Source organism: Sardina pilchardus, chromosome 5, assembly GCF_963854185.1.
Source record: "Sardina pilchardus chromosome 5, fSarPil1.1, whole genome shotgun sequence".
Classification (NCBI taxonomy): Eukaryota; Metazoa; Chordata; class Actinopteri; order Clupeiformes; family Clupeidae; genus Sardina; species Sardina pilchardus.
Window position 1 is genome coordinate 23,302,324 of NC_084998.1, and position 11,948 is coordinate 23,314,271.

Consider the following 11,948-nt stretch of genomic DNA (forward strand, 5'->3'; position numbering starts at 1 on the left):
GTCATGCCACGTAAGAGGCAGGCGCCAGTTTTAAACTTCCTCAGTGTCAGTGCTTTGAAATTAGATTGAAATAGACCTCTGAAGTTCGCCTACAAAAAAGCTGCCATCTTTGAAATTCGGTATCTGGCGATTTTTCCTATGGGAAAATAACATGGGGATTTTGAATTATCGCACCTGTTAAACTCTCGCGGGGACGATAAAGTCTTAAATGCAGACGTTTTCCTGAACACACTTTTGTCCTCTGCCTTCTTGTGCATACTGTGATCTCCGGTGCGCGAAGGCGGCAGACTTTGATTTTTGCTACTCCAGAGCTAATTGGCTAACTAACTGAATGGCAAGTTGCATCGCAGGTTAGCTCTGGGGTAGCAAAAATCAAAGTCTGCCGCCTTCGCGCACCGGAGATCACAGTATCCTCTCGAAGGCAGAGGCCAAAAGTGTGTTCAGGAAAACACCTGAATTTCCGATTTTGTCATCCCCGCAAGAGTTTAACAGGTGTGATAATTCCAAATCCCCATGTTAATTTCCCATAGGAAAAATCGTCAGATACCGTAACTCCTTATATGGGCAAAGATGGTAGCTTTTTTGTAGGCGAACTTCAGAGGTCTATGGACTGACGATTCATGGGGCCTGGGCGCCGTGACAACATCGTAGACTACTTCCGTTCCGACTGCGAGCGTTCGTATGGTTTTAAGTAACGTGGATGGCACAACAAATGTCAAAATATAGGCTACGCACAGTCATCGTAAATTAATGATTGTTTGCTCAGAAGTAGGCAATATGTTAAGCCCTTGTGCGATAAAAATGTTATCGCTGGACGTCAGTCTCCATAGGTGAACTACAAGACTTCAACTGTGAAAACATAGATAGCTAAATCGTAAAAGTTTCCCAGGTTTTTATTCACGGGGACTTTTCTGGTGGAACCCCCTCATAATTCCTAGACCCCATAAACGCACTTCTTGGGTGGGTACGGGCTCCAGAACAGGTGGCAGCTGGTCGCAGTTTCAACTTCAATTGGCCTCCCTTATTATTCTATTGATTCAGATTTGTCTGTTTGCTAGTTCCCGTTCTATTCATTTTGTGAAAAACAAAAAACACGAGTATTAGACAGGCATTAAACATAAAAGAAAAAACGTCGTTCACTTATGCTCCATGTAGCCATGGCCTATCGGGGTAGATAAAGGCTAGATTTGGCGGGGCTAGAGTAGCCTAGGCTAGCCTACTTATTCTATGGCTATCTTGCATGCTATTGGATTAGGCATTTCTTTTAGGTCTATGGATTAGGCCAACGTGACAAAAACCCAACACACCTTCGTGTGTCCTGGCTTCTCGTTACATTTGTTATTTGGATAATCCGTTTGAACCAATAGGCTTGATCTATTATGGCCAAGGACCTATCAGAGGCTGTTAAATTATTAAAACTCTGATTGGATAAAGGTGTCAGGGCTGCGATGGCCGAGTGGTTAAGGCGTTGGACTTGAAATCCAATGGGGTCTCCCCGCGCAGGTTCGAACCCTGCTCGCAGCGAATTGGAAGCTTTTAGGATTGATGGAATGAGAAAAAAAATCTCAACTTTGTTGGCTGAAAATAGTCCTTACTCAAACGACTGTGCTGGAGTTAAATCCATTGAGGCAAATATCCCCCTCCCAAAGCCATCGATATCGATGGCTTTGCCCCCTCCCAGTCAAAATCAGTGATCTTCAAGATTCTGATGTGGGAGATGATTACATTTGCCTGCTAGTTCTTGACTAAGGAGAATCTGGAGTTTAACATGTTGGAACTAGAGTAAATTGAATTTGTGTGTTTTAAATTAATAATCCATGGTAATGTCCACATAAAAGCATTAATCCAAATGTGTGGTTGCTACATTAGTACAGCCAGCAAAATGACAGCAAAATAAGTTAAAGACAACCGATATGTCAGCAAAATACATGTAAAAATGATATCCATATATATTCAGATATACCTTGTACCTTTGGAATACCATAATTATACAATAATTTAGTCTGGTATTATGGGATATGGGATTTGGGCTCTGGGCTCGGTGAAAGTCTGCACTCTTGGGCTTTACCCTATTTTCACCAGCTGATGGAGCCAGTGACTAAATATACAGTCAATCTACCCGATCACTGATAGTCAGAGCAACACAAGACTTCTTTTTTGCATTTAAATATTTTATTGTATTTTATTTCATATATTTTGTCTAAGTTTTGATACATTATGATACCCTGCACAGTATATCTTGCCAACTCAAGCTCTCTTTGTCTAAGCTCGTGCTGAGTAGCCAAAGAACAGTCTTATGTGGCATTTCTCATAAACCCTCATACCCCAGCCACATCTCAAGCCACATCTCTGCAGAATGCAAAAAAAAAACCCACACACGCTGCATGAGCAACAGAGAGTCAACAGCTTTGTAGTGTAACACAAATCAAATACTTGAGAGTGGATTAATTAACACCTGTGCAGTGTTAAAGGTATAAAAATCACATCCAGAAAATAGCATCTCATTGTAAGGGGAAAATATCCTTCCAGTTGGCGGCGTCTAGAGAATATGATTATAGACCATCTGTTATTTAAAAAAAAACAAAAAAAAAACAGCTGCCCACTTGATTGGTGAAGAACACACACTACAGACTCTTTCAGGCGTGTCTGTAGACTCAAGCTCACACACACTCATATCTACCAATATTATGCATTACTGTCCAGTCTCAACCCCCCATGAGCTGTCAGCATCATTTGATATCAGAATGAGAATTCCACAATGAGAGGCAACCTGTGTTCTATTTTGGGAAAAGATCCTCCATGTAGAAGATGGGGAGGCTTGTCTCTCCCAGTAAGAGGCAGAGGAAAGACAGATTGGAGCGATAGAGCACCACACACAGCCACACCTCCAGCACCCCTCCCCTCTTCCCTCCTCTCTCCCAGCCTCCTGCTCTCTCACGCTCCCTCGCTCTCTTGCTCTCTCTCTCTATTGCTCTCTCTCTCTTGCTCTCTCATTCACTCACTCTCTGTATCGCTCTTGTTTTCTCTCGCTGCCTCTCTCTCACTCTATTGCTCTCTCTCTCTCTTGCTCAGTGTTTTCTGCCACCCAGTGAGAGTGGATTTTTTTTTTTCACGCTGAAGCGAGAGTGAAAGAGACAGGGCAGGTGCGAGACCCACCAACTGACAGAGCTGGAGGGAGAGAGGACGAGAGACGTTAAGACAAAAGCGGGGTGCAGATAAGAGTAGATGCTACTCCCAGACAAAGAGTGAGCGATACCGTCTGGTGAATTACACAGAGCGCAACAGAGACAGAGGCAGAGGGAGTAGAAGAAGAAGAAGAAGGAGAAGAGGGAGTCAGACACAGACAGACACAGAATACACCACGAGACAGAGACGAGAGAAACAGAGACAGAGAGAGAGAGAGAGAGAAGTGAGTACTACTGAGGAGGGCATTAAAGTGTGGAAACACAAAAAAACAACAAGAGATTCACGCAGCCTCCAGCGGCAGCAGGCGCCGAATATCCACAGGAGCCGAGCGAGCGAGTGAGGGAGCACCAGTGAGGGACGTCGGGAGCAGGCGCGGACCAGGCGCGGATCAGGCGCGGAGCAGGCGCGGAGGACCCGGGCACCATGCTGAGGAGGAAGAGGAGCGTGTCTTTTGGCGGATTCGGATGGTAGGTTGCCGGCGTGTGTGGAACTGTGACAGCAGTTAGAGTTTGCTTGCTTGGAATGACTCAGTCTGCATAACAATTGCATGAAAGAAAAGTGTGTGTGTGTGTGTTTGTGTGTGTGTGTGTGTGTGTGGCATGCATGTGGTTTGTGTGTGTTTGTGCGCATATCTTCGTGGAAAGGTGCATGTGTGACCAAACAAAATGAATTTGTCTGAGTAGTTTACATAAATAGCAGGACATGGCTTGTTGTGACCTCTTTTGCGTGTTGCATGTTTTGGTTAGAACTCTAGGACGCAAACAGGACAGTAGTGCTTATCTGGAATTTGCATGTTGCCCTCAGGGAGTTTCCTCCAGTATGGGCTCTCATCAGTATTCATGTGTTCCACTAAAAATGTACTCTCTCACCTTACTTGGAGGACACTGAGCATGGATGGGGACTGGTTGTTGCATGTTAAGCAGTAATACGGATGTATCTTATTCCAATAATTTGCATCGCTTTTAGGGAACTGGAAAACAATGTGTACTACGTGTAGTTGGTGTACTTGTGCTGTTGAGAGAAGTTAGTGTATAAAAATGCAATTTGGTATACACATCAGTCTTTGATACACAATTAGGTGACCACACCTTCACGCATCATGTGATTGGAGCCATGAACATACATGAACACATATCATACTTATGATACAAGCATACAATACCAGAAAGTTTACAATACCAATATTATTGTAGACCAGAGACACCTGAATTATGCTATTATATATGATGGATTGCCATCCCACATTAGGCGAGGTGACATTTTGTCTGATTTACGCATGCACAGACTGGCATAGAGCTTTCAGCAGTATTGGCCATGTCTCCCATCCCTGCATCTCGCCTAGCTGCCAGCCAACCAGCCAGCCTCCAGTCTCCGCTCGGTGAGATTTTCGCAGTGTTACTTCAGTGGGAATACACTTCTGTGGCTCTCAAATGCTGACAGTTTTAATACCTCTGCATAATTCATGGCCATGCCACAGCAGATATGTGGTAGTGGGTCTGTGGTGCGGAGAGGAAGGGAGGAGAGGGGAGGGGAGGGGAGGGGAGGGTGGGACGGGTTGTGCTGAGGCATACATCTCTCTCTTTCTCTCGTGCTCTTTCTCTCTCTCTTTCTACTCTCTTGTTCTCTCTCTCTCTACTGTCTTTTGTTCTCTCTTTCTCTACTCTTTCTCTGTCTTTCTCTCACTACTGCCAGGCTCAAGTCCCAGTGCCACATCTCAGGCATCATCCCATTTCTAAAGCGGTGGCCTTGGTGAACCCCCCCCCCCACCACCACCACCCCCAAATTTAGCTTCAACCCCTTTGCCTGCTTGGCCCCTCTTCACCTCATGCAATAGTAATGGCCACATACTTAGACCACCCTTGATTCCTCCTCTCAACTCACCTCAAGAGAGGCCGTGTTCTTATTTTATTCTTCTCAAGTGCTCTCATTGAGAAGAGACAGAGGACTTCGTCCATTATCTTTCTCGTCTTTGTCTCTGGACGGGCGCTTTGGCGCTGGACAGGGGCGTTGTTGCAGCCTGGGTAATAATAGCTCGTGGCTGCGGGTGGACGGTAGCGAGCGAGCGGGAGCACTTGAGGCTGCTCTTGAGCGTGCCTCGCGAGGCGAGCGGCGTTATGAAGGATTCATGAAAGTTTGCTCGGCTCTCGCTGGCCCTGTGGGCTCTCTTATTTTAGCAGCTGTGGGACACTGAGCCGCCGGTCTGGCCTGGCAGGTGCCGCGTGGCGTGAATCATGCCTCCGCGCGCCGGCATCTCAGACCTGCTGTGTCACGCACAATTTGGTTCGGTGATGCAGCATACAAAAAAAAATCTTGTTTGTGTGTCTGTAACGTGTGTGTGTGTGTGTGTGTGAGAGAGAGAGAGAGTTTGTGGGTGAGTGTGTGTTCAACATGTAGAGAGAGTATGAAAAGGGTGTGGGATATATATTTATACATACTTATGTGAACTGCAACCAAAAACCCTTCCTGTATATATCTTCCCTTTTGAAGGGTGTCATCGTGATTAGGGTGGGGTGAGCAACTGTGCCACTCCTGCGGTCTAGTTCCACCGTAATCGTCTCACTTGACCTGACTTTCATCTCTGCTACCCAGTGTGGTCAGGGCGTGCACTTGTGTTTGTGTTTGTGTTTGTGTTTGTAGGCCGTGGCCCTTTAAGTGGAGGGATGGCTCCGCTCAGCTGGCACTCCTTGCCAGGCTGGCAGATTCCACTCCTTGCCAGGCTGGCAGATGCCAGGCTGTGTTTTGCGAATGGCATGGCGAGCGGCTCACTAATGGGGTCGTGCTTTAAGCTGCACCAGGGGAGCACTGCAACGGTTCCACCCACTGGCTGCCTTTACTGGAATTGGGAGGGTGGGGGTGGGAGGAGGGGGGGGGGGGGGGTTCTGTGCAAACGCTGCGCTGTCGGTGCACGATCGATCCAGCCTCCGCTTAATAGAGACAGATCCGCGGGATGCCTAGCATCTTCTCCCTCTTATGGGCCATTAAAGTTGCAAGGAGGGAGGGATATCCCATCCTGCCTGACATGGCCGATGCGCTCTCTCTCATCCTGCTCTGTTTGTGTCGGCTCTGCTCTGCTCTGCTCTGTTGTGCTTCAGTGCCGGGCCGGCGCATTCCACTCTGTTGTGCTTATCGTCGTTATCTTCTGCTTGCTTTTGTTTTCTTCTGTGCTTTTTTTTACCTTTCTTCTCCGTTTACCGATCCTTTTATGGGAGGCTCTCTTGAAATCACCTGTTCCCGTTTCACTGCTCCAGTTCCTTCTTGTGGTTTTTGGTCCGCGGCGGTGGTGTTAACTGTTAATGTGTGTTTGTGTGTGGTCAGTCATTCAGGGCCAGTTGGTAGGTGTCCTGCTGACTCGAGTCAGGAGTTGGCAGTTCACTGCATTAATCAAGATTTGGCTCGACATAACATACTAACCCCCCCCCCCCCCCCCCCCACCCCACCGCATCCTACTCCTCCACCGTGTAGCTATACAGCCGCTAAAGTTAGTGGAAAGGCGCTTGCTAAATAATGCAACAGATCCTTAGGTGCCGCAGTGATAAGAGGAAATTAGCATTATTGCTGCTTTCCCCGCCAGTGGCACTGGAGTCTTTCATCTCTCTTTTGCTCACAGCTCTCTTCTCCCTCTTTCCCTCCACTCCTCTCTTCTCCTTTCCTCTCTTCTCCCCCTCTCCTCTTCTCTTCCCCTCTCCACTCCTCTCTTCTCCTCTCCCCTTCTCCACTCCTGTCCCTCCTCTCCTCTCCCCCTCCCCTACTTTGGCCCTTGGTTGTTGCCTCTCGCCTCTGTGAAGAGGGCCCTGTTAAATTGGATGTGATCTTTCAGTATGTTTTGATTATTTGTTGCCCTCGTCTGGGTGGCCTTCAAGAGTGTGTGAGTCACCACCAATGAATTTTATGTATGAGTTCTCTCCCATTTGTTTGTCTGTTTGTTTGTGTGAAAAGCGAGACTGCCGCTTTTGTTTGTACGTGTTGCCCACTGTGACCACAGTTGTTTATTATCATATTGGTAAAGTGGTGCTGGATGGTTTATTTATGATGCTTTTAAAATCTATCTTTTTTTTTGTTTTTTGCTTTGGTTTGAAAGCTCCTAAAAGCTGCCTATCTCTTTTTCTCCCTCTATTTCTCTCTCTCTCTCTCTCTCTCTCTATCTATCTATCTATCTATCTATCTATCCTATCCCACCCCCATCACTCTCTTCCCCACTCTGTTTTCAACTCTGATGCTCACTTCACTCAGGCCAGGCTTTTAGTCGTATTCTCAGATCAGAGACATTCCGTCATTCTCCATCCAAATGCATTCCCACGTTAAGCGCCTTCAGGGAAGCTTAATGTAACCTAATATGCAGTTAGCAGCACGAACAAAGCATAGCATGACTCTCCACTCTAAGCTAATCACAGCTATCAAAATGCTGTCGGGCCAGATTGCACACCCACTCAAAGTAGTGTTCACTTTAGCACGAGGACTTTAGCACGGGACTTTGTTGCTCAAATGCGTTGGAAACACAGCTCGGCAGCCTCCCATCTTTTGCTTTGTTGTTGAGGTAATGCAAGCCAGAGAGGAAAGAGAGGCTGTTAATGGTTCTCAAATGGTGTGTGCTGTGCGCACGGACAGAGAGGTCCAGAGACACCTGGGGGGCATTGGGGTGGGGGCGGATGTGGGGAGTGGGCGGGCAGAAAGATGTCAGATGCCCTCATAGACCCCTATACCCCACATGACCACGGCTGCGCTGAAAATGGAAAATGTGTGTGTGTGTGTGTCTGTGTGTGTTTGGGGAGGGAGGTTTGGTGGTGCAGGTGTCCGTGTGTGAGAGAGAAGGGAGGGTAGGCTGCAATGGAAAAAAGATTTTCTATCAGCGGTGGAAAATATTCAGTGCACAGCATACACACACGCACACACACACACACACACACACACACACACACACACACACACCACTTAAATGACCATTGTCTCGTTACTGTGTCTCTCTCTCCGTTGGAGAGTGCCTGAAGCATGCAAGTCTACGAGCAGCTCTGGCCCCTCATCCTCTGGCCGAGGGGAAAAGGAAGGACATTACGGCCATTATGGCGCAAGAGAGACACAGCTTTGTGACAGCTCCTCAGCCTCCTGTGCCTCGACCACTGACACACATTCACAATGAGCCAATTGTTTGCAATATGCAAACCACGCACACAACACAAACAACATCACACACAGCAGAGCAGAGCTGTGAGAAGGCTTATGCAAGGTCTTCACGGGAACCTATTTCCGCTGAGTGACGGTTTGTGTTGGGTGTAGTTCGCACATTCAAGATTTGCCATCCGAATGTAGAAGTGAGGTGGTTGTGTATGTGTGTGTGTGTGTGTGTGTGTGTGTGTGTGTGTGTGTGTGTGTGTGTGTGTGTGTGTGTGTGATGGTATTTGTTCACTTCTGTTTCGGAGGTGACCTCGAGGTATCGTGGCCTGTGGTGTGTGGGTGTGGTGGAGTTTGTGGGTTTCGGCACAGGAAGGGTGTGTGTCCGTCTGTGTGTGTGTGTGTGCGTGCGTGCGTGCTCGCATCGTGTGCATGTGTGGCAGTGTGGGATAATTTACGATCAAGAGTTCGTTGTACACACGTACAGGCACAGTGCATTCACAGGTCGAAAAAAACACATGCAAGATTAGTCACACAGACCGCTGTCAGCTACGCATGAGCTGGGTGTCAATGAGCCTGAGTGACCAATGCAGTGCTGGTCACACATTAGTTGTGGTTAGGCCTCAGCTCACATACATAGTAACCTTTTAGCCACTGACAATGGAACATCTCTACGCTGTTAAATTACTCTTTTACCACTCTCCAGCTTAGAAATGAATGTTCAAGTCGGCCTGAGAACGGCATTTAATTGTTTCAACCGTTGATTGGTTTTCTTTGTGTATTTGATATTTATCTTGTAGGATAGCTATAGAACTCATTTATTATATCTGGCAGTAGTTGTGTACAGACTTCAAACAAACAAACACACACACACACACACACACACACACACACACACACACACACTCACACGCACAGTGTAATGACAAAGACTTTGCACCTGTTGGCAGTATAGCCTGTTTTGTATATATGCAATTATAGGGGCATCAAATGAAAACCCTGACTTGGCATTAAGCCGGTATAAATCCTGACTGGGTTTGTGTGTATTAGGCACATGGTCAAATTCAGAGCTAAGATCTCCTTATAAATGTCAAGTCAAAGCATTCCCTTTCCTATGGCCAGACATCAATTGACAAAGGAATGAGAAAACAGAGCCCATTATGATTAACAAACCGCTTCTGCACTATGCCGTCTAGGATATTGTAGTGACATCTCCTATGCAGTAGAGGGCGCAGTTGGCCAAACACAAATCGTGCCTGTGGGACACACAAACAAACCGCATTAACCATGCTGAGCTGGAACCGAACATGACAGCAGGCCGTGATAAAACGAAAACGTGCTCCAGCACAATATGCCAGCAGCCCAGCAGCCACCATATATTACACCGCAAAACCTCCAACAGCTCCACATGCAACGTCCAGGCTGACGTCAGCACTGTCAACATGGGGGACTCAGGTTGTTTTTTTTGCGTGACTGTGGATACTCCAAACACTGATGAGAAAGCTGTGCCCCCCCGCTGGATGTCTTAGGAAGAAGAGTGAATGTGAAGGATTGGGAGGTATAGCCTACTGTACATATGGGACATCCCTTGCCATCTTCAAAAAATGTCTGAAAACCCAGTTCTTCAGGGAACATCCCCTCTCATAGCACTACTACAGACAGTTGCACTCATTGATGCACTTATTACACTCATTGATGCACTTATTGTGTTTTTTTGTAATGTAATGTAATGTGAGCCTGAGTGAGTGGGTACGTAAAGTACACTGTGTGTTTAGGCTGGATGCAGCACCACGTGCTCTGGCAGTGAATCAACCCCTCTCACCCGTGAGCAGAGGCATGGTATGGGCTCTGTGCATTTATGAGTAGGGAGGAGGAGAGAAGCTGCCAGAGACGAGGAGGACATCCAGTACCCTGTGAAGCCAGTGTGTGTGTGTGTGTGTGTGTGTGCGTGTGTGTGCGTGTGTGTGCGTGTGTGTGCGTGTGTGTGTGTGTGTGTGTGTAAGAAACAGGGAAATGGTCATGACCTCTTGTCATTATTTATTGATGTTTTTTTTGTAATAATGCTTTTACCAGAGGGAGTTTGAGTATAGCTGTTTTATTTTGTTTCATTTTGTTCAGATCTGCTGAGCAGTGTTAGTAGTAGGAGACTAATTCTCGTCTTTTCTTTGTTTGCAGGATTGACAAATCCACTATCAGTGCTCTGCGGACAAGGTGAGCTTTAACACACACACACACACACACGCACACACACACACGCACGCACACACACACACACACACACACACACCACACACACACACACACACGCACACACACACACATACACACACGCGCACAGACATACGCACACACCTGCGATGATTTAAGAAACTCACATACACACAAACAGGTACATGCGCACAAACTCCAGCGAGATGATTGTCTCAAGCTTGTAGACACACACGCACGCACGCACGCACGCACACACCCACGCACAGATGCAATTATTTATGCCTTTTTATGCTCCCTATCTCGTTCAGACTCTCTCTCTCTCTCTCTCTCTCTCTCTCTCTCTCCCTCTCACACACACACACACACACACACACACACACACACACACACACATAAATGTCACATCAAATATGGCATCTGGATAGGAGACGGGCTTTATTAGATGACCATGCCATTATTCCCGTCTCAAAGTAAAGTATCTCCCCCCAGTAAGCCATCCTGCCGCTTGGATGGATTAGGTCCATGCTTAGTTGTGTCTCGAGAAGGGTTTCAGGGACAGCAAAGAACACAGATGAATAAAATGGCAAACGTAGAATGGACAAGAACAGTGAATGATTTCAAAGAAGTAGCGTCATTCAAGGTCAGAGATCCAGCTCCTGTTACTTGTGCTATTCAGCTCCTCCCTTTTGATGATGGGTGGATACAGCAATAATTTAAAAGGATGGTTCATTTGGTATTCACGTGTTTACATTCACATATCCAATGTGTATTCATGCATAGCCTGAAATAACAGTGGGAACAACCCTCTTGAACGCAGCTTGTCCTGAACAGAGAGGTTTTCTTTCCTTTGAGGGTTGAACATCTTGACCCTGTTGCTTTCCTGTTGTTACATGAATCATTAGTCTTCAGCCTGCTGCGCTTGGAGCCCCTCATGCCACTCTCTCTCTCTCTCTCTCTCTCTCTCTCTCTCTCTCTCTCTCTCTGCCCTTTGAAACCTGCCCTAGGTGCGACTGCCCGGGGTGGCCAGGGCGAGCTGGGCCTTTTGTGGAGTGGGCTGAGGGGGTTGGCGGGGGCAGGGTGGTGGTTGTTGCGAGGGTAGCTGAGGGCCATGAATGAAGTCGTGACTGGAGGAGACCATTGACTGTATAGAGATGGAAATGAGGCTCTGGACTATCGGCGGATACAGCCTAGTGAGTGGCGGCCACCGCACGTGTCCCTTTGAAGTCCCTTCGATAGAAGAGGGTCATAAGTGGGGATGTGTGTGTGTGTGTGTGTGTGTGTGTGTGTGTGTGTGTGTGTGTGTGTGTGTGTGTGTGTGTGTGTGTGTGTGTGTGTGTGTGTGTGCGGTGCGTGCGTGCGTGCGTGCGTGTGTGTTTGTGTGTGTGTTGATGGTTGGTGGCAGCATTTGTTTATACTCATGTTTGTGTTGCTGATGACATTTAGAT

At 47.2% G+C, this 11,948-nt stretch overlaps 1 protein-coding gene and 1 non-coding gene across 3 annotated transcripts in view; both read left to right on the forward strand.

The window, feature by feature from the left end:
• Positions 1–1,442: 1,442 nt before the first annotated feature.
• trnas-uga (transfer RNA serine (anticodon UGA)) lies at positions 1,443–1,524 on the forward strand. Its single transcript has one exon. It is a non-coding gene; the product is annotated as a tRNA-Ser (tRNA).
• Positions 1,525–3,019: 1,495 nt separating this feature from the next.
• The window catches only part of rap1gap2b (RAP1 GTPase activating protein 2b), a 42,451-nt gene continuing 33,522 nt past the window's right edge, over positions 3,020–11,948 (forward strand). Inside the window, exons 1-2 of one of the 2 annotated variants that reach the window (XM_062536996.1) lie at positions 3,020–3,653; positions 10,468–10,503. In XM_062536996.1, the coding sequence (XP_062392980.1) occupies positions 3,610–3,653; positions 10,468–10,503 (80 nt within the window). In that variant the 5' untranslated portion in view covers positions 3,020–3,609. The remainder of the gene's footprint in view (positions 3,654–10,467; positions 10,504–11,948) is intronic. The other variant, XM_062536997.1, reaches the window with a different exon arrangement.